This window comes from Ranitomeya imitator, chromosome 3 (assembly GCF_032444005.1).
Source record: "Ranitomeya imitator isolate aRanImi1 chromosome 3, aRanImi1.pri, whole genome shotgun sequence".
Taxonomy (NCBI): domain Eukaryota; kingdom Metazoa; phylum Chordata; class Amphibia; order Anura; family Dendrobatidae; genus Ranitomeya; species Ranitomeya imitator.
This window is the reverse complement of record NC_091284.1, coordinates 730,008,901-730,016,822: the sequence shown is the minus strand read 5'-3', so window position 1 is coordinate 730,016,822 and position 7,922 is coordinate 730,008,901. Positions and strand designations below refer to the sequence as shown.

General features: G+C 33.9%; 1 protein-coding gene across 1 annotated transcript; it reads right to left on the bottom strand.

The window, feature by feature from the left end:
* Nucleotides 1-385: 385 nt before the first annotated feature.
* Nucleotides 386-6,718, bottom strand: LOC138670971 (keratin, type II cytoskeletal cochleal-like). The gene is made up of 9 exons (XM_069758799.1): nt 6,192-6,718; nt 5,852-6,084; nt 5,639-5,699; nt 4,535-4,630; nt 3,240-3,404; nt 3,021-3,146; nt 2,470-2,690; nt 1,981-2,015; nt 386-878 (listed from the first exon to the last, which is right to left on the bottom strand). The coding sequence occupies exons 1-9, from the start codon at nt 6,648-6,650 to the stop codon at nt 709-711; spliced, it is 1,566 nt and encodes a 521-aa protein (XP_069614900.1). The 5' UTR covers nt 6,651-6,718; the 3' UTR covers nt 386-708.
* Nucleotides 6,719-7,922: the final 1,204 nt, after the last annotated feature.

Sequence of the window (7,922 nt, the reverse complement as noted above, 5' to 3'; positions counted from 1 at the left end):
CTTCAACCTTAATAACTATGTTACTATGTTAATAGCAACTTGGCGGTACACTTTATGTTCTTCCTATCTTGGTTCCTCCTTTGTCCTTCAAAATATAAATGATCAGATAGCCAACCATTTAAGTGAAATGTACAAAGTACTAACCAAAGTCACAGGAACAGATGGACATGTTATTTCAGCTTAATTCTTCGGCTCAGCGCTTAATAGACATACTGAGATGGGGTTTAGTTGTCTAGCTTACTTCCACTCACTAAAAATGAGGAATGTCTGGAGATATTTCTGTAATATTACTAAACAAGTCCTTATTAGTCCGATTTACTGCTCCTGTGCCCAGGATGATGTCAGCGTCTAAATTCTCACACTTTAGAAATAACAATGATGTTATAAGTTTAAAATGCTCTTTATTGAAGGATAGTATACAGAATGGCAGTAATGCAGTGATAGCGACAAAAGCCAAAGCAGTATTTTTTATGGAAGTAAATACAATGAATATAGTAGGTCATTGATGCTAATTGTCTGGTCATTGGTCTTCTGATCGACAACAAGTTTTCATTAACTTAAGACTGATTTAAAATACTAGACATCAATATATAGACAATGATGAATACAATTAGTTTGCTTCAGGAAAAAGAAATCATTACAGTAATGAATTAGCAGCAAAGACTGGATTGACTTTTAATATGCCTTCCCTGGAATCTGAAATTTTGATCAGAAGCGCTTCCTGCCGCAAGAACTTTGACATGATGAGGACGTAGAAGAGTATGTTGTTTTTCCACTCTGGACACCTCTTGTTGCTGTGCTCCCAGTGCTCTTGTCATTGCATGGCTTATAGTCAGAAACACCTGAACTGGACGACTTCCCAGTGGTACTGAACACACCTGGAAGGAAAAACAGATTAATATAAGACCAACATATTTATTAAAATTCAAAAAGAAATGTGTCTATGTGTGTGATAAGAATCACAGATGATAATGTGTATGTATGTGATAGGGATCACATATGATAATGTTTATGTGTGTGATAGGGATCATAGATCATAATGTGAATGTATGCGATAGGGATTATGATGATAATGTCTATGTGTGTGATAGGGATCACAGATGATAATGTGTATGTGTGTGATAGAAAAATATTTCGAATTGAGAGTCTTCAGTGGTTGATACCCTTTCTATCTACTGGCTAACACGGTACCAATATATACAGTCATGGCCAAAAGTATTGACACCCCTGCAATTCTGTCAGATAATACTCATTTTCTTCCTGAAAATGATTGCAAACACAAATTATTTGGTATTATTATCTTCATTTAATTTGTCTTAAATGAAAAAACACACACATTTCTAATTGGAGGTATTTACTAACATTATTATTACACCTACTACATATTAGGATAGGATATTGGAGATGGGAATACCTTTTTCATACTAGTATATAGGCAGGTTATAAAACAAAATTCTGTGAGTTCTAACAAGTTACTCTACTGGATTCTAAAATATTTGTGGGGCCCTGCGTTATCTTGTAGCTCGGGCAAATGTGAACATAGAATCAGAAGATCTGCAATTTACATTGCAGCACTATAAGACACATATAAACAATTAAGATCATACCGTAAGTACAGCTGATTATAAGGACATCCATTAGGGAGATACCCCGAGATAATCATAAATTTAGCAGATTGGGTTTATGCAAAGAGGACTAAATTAAAATGACCTAAAAGCATACATGATCTGATTTATCTTTCACCATTAGTCTTTTCATTATTAGCATTTTTATATCAGGTCATGATAAATTCTATGGTAAAAAAGAGATAAAAAAATAATGAGAAGTGCTGCCATAGAAACTTTACTAAAACACAAGTTGAAATAATTTGCACACTTTAGAATATGGCTCTTGCCATTTTATATTTCATTAGCAATACAAAAGATTCTTCCGTGACCACACAAACTAAAAGAAGGAGACTATTTTCAGAATTATACTTACATATTTTCACATTGTTGTCGACATCACCGTCTATCCTGTACATAGAATTGATAAAAGGTAAAGTTTAATATGGAACAGTATGGTAACAGATGGGTTAAAAAACAGTTCATTTGCTCAGAATATTCATATTTTAGGCCCATATTTAATCCTTTGGATCAACAGAGGTTATATCAATCCTTTATTCTTATCTGGTGATGATAACATCTAATTTTTGGAGGTCAAGGGGGTAAGGCCCTTTGTGATCAAATATACTGTGAGTAACCTGCTTACAAATAATGTGTTTCCCAAAATGGAGAAAAACACAAATAATTTTTATTGGAGATAATAGAGTCTATTTTATTGATGTGATAAAGAATATATACAGTATATTATAGAACGAGATTATGTCCAGGAAACCTGGGTTTGAAGCAAATGAGTTGTTACTGCAGGATTTAGATATGGGTTTACATTGGATTCAAGTACCTACTCTAACTAAAGTCTAAATCGCACCTGCTTTCTTCACCCTCCAACAGAGTCCGATAAGTGGCTATCTCAATGTCTAGGGCCAATTTGACATTGAGAAGGGCCTGGTAGTCACGAAGCTGAGAAGCTAAATCTTCTTTGGCTTTCTGTAGAGCAGCCTCCAATTCGCATAATTTGGCTTTAGCATCTTTCAGAGTAAGTTCTCCATGGTCCTCAGCTTTACAAATTGCTGTCTCTAAGTTGGAGACCTTTGAAAAGCAAACAATAATGTAAGGTTAGATAGGTTCAAAAACAAACCTGGTCAACATGTTAAACAATGATGGATTTTTTTGTGCTATAGGATACCAGAAATGTGTGTTGCTAAAGTGGTGTAAGCTTCATGGTCAAAAAATTTCCTTAAAATAAGGGATGACAATCTGTAAGTTGTAGTTTCTAGCTCATTTGTTAAAAAAGGTTACATTCTCCACAGACGTATTTGCTTACCTAAAGATAGTATCTTTTGCTGATAATCAAACTTTGTTTTACTATATACATTACAAGATCCTAGAATTCTAAACTGTGTTTTTTGATACACCTACCTGTTTTTTCACACACTCAATTTCACTATGAAGTCTCTTGACCATGCTATTCAATTCTTGGATCTCAGCCTTGCTGTTCCGTAGACTGTCCACGTGTTGTCCAGCTGAATCCTTCAGCTGTTGATACTATTAAAACAAATAAAAAAATATTTCCATTATTTCACATGGAAATACATTTATTCTATCAGAATTTTAATACAGGGAAGTTTCATGGCTTACTTGTTTAGCATAGGTATCTTCAACTTCAGCTTTACTTTTTGCTGCAATGTCCTCATATTGAGACTTTACTTCAGCAATAAGTCCATCTAAGTCCAAATCACGGTTATTGTCCATGGTCAAGACAACATTTGTTTCAGAAATCTGTTCTTGCATTTCAGTCAGTTCCTACAACAGAATGAAATCCTCAAAATTATTCCCCAAGACTGATCACTTTAGTAGAAAGCTCTTGAAGTAATCTTCGAAATTAGAATCATGTCACTTTAAAAAAAAAACCTAATATTACTGTAGATCTGAAGTGAATTGATATGAATTCTTACGGAAGTGAAGCGGCAAAAATGATATATTGAAGCTTTTTTAATAGTAACTCCCCAATTATTTTGCTGGTGAAGAAAGAACATACATGAAAAAGAAAAAAGAATGGAACATTCTCCTGACAAGTCTTAGCCTGAATATACACATTAGATACCTGTTGGCCGAACATGTGATCTCTATGCCTCCATCATGTTTGCTGTTGGAGAGTAGGAGAATAAGAGGGAGACTCCCATATACAATTTGAGAGTTGGCAAACAAGCACCCAATGTCTATAGCCGGCTACTGGCATTATTCACTTTACTGCAATGGCTTTTGTAATTTTCAGAGCATTTTCCTTTATGACAAATCCATTGTGTAAAAAATTTGAAACAATCTTTATGGATTCCATTGACTTCACATGGATTCCACTGGTTGCTGTTGGGAGTCATTTTTACAGTATTCAAACATTTAGAAGAGCACTCCTATGTTTGTGAAATAACAATGGAAACCCAATGGTCCCTATTGGTAGTTTGAACAGCGACTAACCTAGTTTGACCTTGTTGTACATTGTGACTACTACACAGCATATAGAAACCAAAGTCTTACTTACTGTATACATATGAATATCTCCTTAATGTTTCATTAAGTTACATTAAAAAAAGAAAATATGTCTGACTGAGACAATGATTTATTGGATAATTTTAAAAAAAAAGCCAGCTTAACTAAAAGGCATTATTGTAATAATAAAACATACCATTATGTAACAAAATAAATAAAAATATATCTTTTTGATGGGATTTAAACTGATTACAGGATTAAATAAAAAGACACCTTCCTACACCCTATAATTAACGTGCATCATAAAATGAGGTAGACACAAAACAGCTACAACACAATTGATGTGTCTTATTATGAAAATATTTAATCCACATCTATTGTAGGCCCAGACAGAATTCTGAGGATGTAAGGTAAAAGAGGACTAACAAATAAAATAATTGTAATACCTCGTCATAGAGCATCCTCAGGAAGTCAATCTCATTCACCAACGCATCTTGTTTAGTCTCCAGATTAGCTTTTTGTAGATAGAACTCATCCACATCCTAAAAAAAATAAAGAATTTACTATAATTTAGTGAAGAAAAAGTTTTCTGTGCCATTTGGGAAAAAGACACCAATTCACATGAATTCATCGGCGTTATAACAGATAAAACTTAAAGGTGGTTCCATGATTAGAAGCAATGTCATGGTTTCCAACCTCTACGCAACCATTTTCATGAAAGTTCCAAATCACATAAGTAGTTGTATTTTTATGTGAACTACAATAATACTCGTTGAATAATTAGCATGTAAATACAAAGTTAAAAATTAATACATAGCAAATATAATTCATTGTAGTTTTCATATTTCATGTAAGAAGAACATCATCTGCAGAAAGTTTGCATATTTTTTTCATTATTGTGTGATTTTTGGGGTTCTCTAATTTCTTCCCCCAATGTAAAAACATACAGACTGGTTAAAGAGATTGTGTCGTCCTCTTAAATGTCTAAAAATGCAAAGTGCTTAAAAAAATTAAGCAATTTTGCACCTTACCTATTATTGAAAATCCTCTCCAATCTCAAGAATAGAGCAATGTTTAATAATATTATATATTACTTATTGCCTAGTCTATTAAGTGGTGGCTGGTCATCTAGACAAGGAACAAAGTGGTAACAAATTATTTGCGCTGGAGCTTGTAAGTTCTGTGCTATTTGCTTTTGATCCTGTTGAGCTTCAGTTCCACTGCACATCTTCAATGGTTTGTGTCTACCAGCGGTACTGAGATAGCACAGTTCAAACAAATAACTCAACCATGTAATCATCAGGAGCGCACTGCCACTATTTGCAAGCAGGAAGCTGGTAGGAAGGTGAGCAGTGCCCTCCTGAAGATTGAAGATTCAAAAACCCTTTTAATTCCTATCAAAATGAGTTGAGGTAGGAAAATGAGATAGTAAGCCCCATCTTGCAGGCCCATCAATAACCGAAAATAAATATATTTCATAAAGAGATTGTGAATGACATACAAGGAAAAAACACAATCAATGCTGCTATTATAATGCAGATAAAACTTACCTTCTTCAGGGTTACAAATTGATTTTCAGCACATGTGCGTTTATTAATTTCCTCTTCATATCTAGGAAAGATAATCAAATCATTTATATTTTGATTCTATAAAGGAAAAGAGTTTCAGCTTTGATTAAAAATGTCACAAAATTTCCATATTTACTCCATACTCAAATACAATGTAATGTATCAATAATTACTTATGATTAGTATATAACTTACTTGCTCCTAAAATCCTCCACAACATTTTGCATATTATTCACTTCACCATCCAGGCGGCATTTTTCATTTTTGGTACTATCCAGCTGTCTTTGAAGACTGTTAATGTACGCATCAAACATTGCTTGATATTGTCTATCATGCATCTCCTTTCTGGTTTCCATCTTTTGACTTTGCTCTTTCAAAAAGCTCCATTTTGTTTCTAGAATTTGGTTTTGTTGCTCAAGGAATCTAACCTAAATAAAAAATAAAAAAGATAGAATAAAGACACTATATCTCTAAGCAGTATGAAACTCAACAGATATACATTTTATCCTAAGTTGATATTCAAAGTATGACTTACCTTGTCTATGAAGGATGCGAATTTGTTGTTTAGACATTTGATCTGCTCTCGTTCTTCAGTTCTGACTCTCTGAATATTTGGATCAATATCTACTTTGACAGGTTGGAGGAGTAATTGGTTGACTGTAACATTTTGAATACCTCCTGGTGGGCAAACAGGGAAGCTTTCGCCAAAGCTGCTAAGAGTTTTACCACCACCAATGACTAATCCTCTATTACTTCCGGAACTGATGGAAATCCTTTTGTTCTTGCCTAAGTTAAAGAGGCTAGAGGAGCCGAATCTTCCTGTTCCACTGCCAGTGTATGTAGGCTTACTACCAGATCGTATCACAGAAGAAGAAGTGAAGCTGGCTCTTCCACCTCCATACCCACCACCAGTTGAGCAGCTGCTAAAGTTCTTAGCGCCACAAGAGCTGCCAGTGCTACACTTTCCAAGTTTGGTGCTCAACGCTTGACTCATTGTGGAGTGGTAAAGATAAGTCTACACACCAAGCAGAAGCAGATGAAGGAGACTAGACATAACCCCTCAAGTGGACCAACATTTCATTTTATATATTTTGAGATAAGGGTTTGGTCACATGGGAAAGTGATAATATTTTTACAACATTAAAGGGCTTGGTCTTGGGCATGGCAGATGTGCCACTGGGCATTCCTTCCTCACTAAATATAGCTGTAAATTAGAGTGTCTTAATACCATTGTGAAAATATAAATTATTCTGTTTATATGTCCTACTTCAATGTAATTTAATTTAATTTCTTACTTTATAAGCACTGTTACCTTAGAAATAGGCCACAGAACAATTATGTTTTCCATTTGACAAATTTAAGTAACATATTTGTTTCATCTTCCAAACAAATATTTTTTTTCTTTGATTTCTCCTCCATCTTTACATTACTTTTTAAACCTTGATTAATTTTTTTATTACCAAGAGTTAATTTAATTTTGTAAATGTAAGCTTGTAAAAAAATTTATAAGCTTGAAATTCAATCATATTCATGTTTCCTTTCTCAACACGTCTAGTCCTAATATGCTTCTTTCTATCCATGCATCTGGAAATCTTTGATACAGCATAGACCATGAAGGAACATTCTATTATTTTTGTTCACAGATACATGATACAAACCATCATCCTAATACTTTTTGAAGGGTAACTTTATTGATAGGTGAGATTATAAGTTCTCATTCTGGCTCTACATAAAGAAAATCAATCTTCTTGATGTTGACACCAGAACAAACTGTTCAAGATTACATGGTTTTGGCTTCACTGACTTTACATCTAAGCTGTCCAGAATTTCTATGTTTCCAATTTAAAAACTATTGATTTTATAAAGAGTACTACTTTTTTCTTTTTTTATGCTATCCATGGATGGTAGTGCAGAAATTCCTCCTCTTTTGCCCACTTTTCATTCCCTTTTCTTAGAACCCAGTAAAGTCAGTGAGTACACACTTATTTTGTAATGATTGTTATTACATTGGAAAACAACATTTCTCATAATGCCATATCAAAGTTTACACAGTTTAACGATAAAATTTTATTTTCCTAACAAATTAAAAGGGTTGCCATGCCATGTGAGAACCTTTTGGAATACCACTCAGAATGATAAAAAATAAAAAAAAGTCATACCTTACCAATCCACTCTGCTTTATTTCTAATGCCTCTCGGAACTCCGCTGATCTCTATACTTCCCTGCAACTCATCATATCTCTCACATCCCACTACATCAAATTACT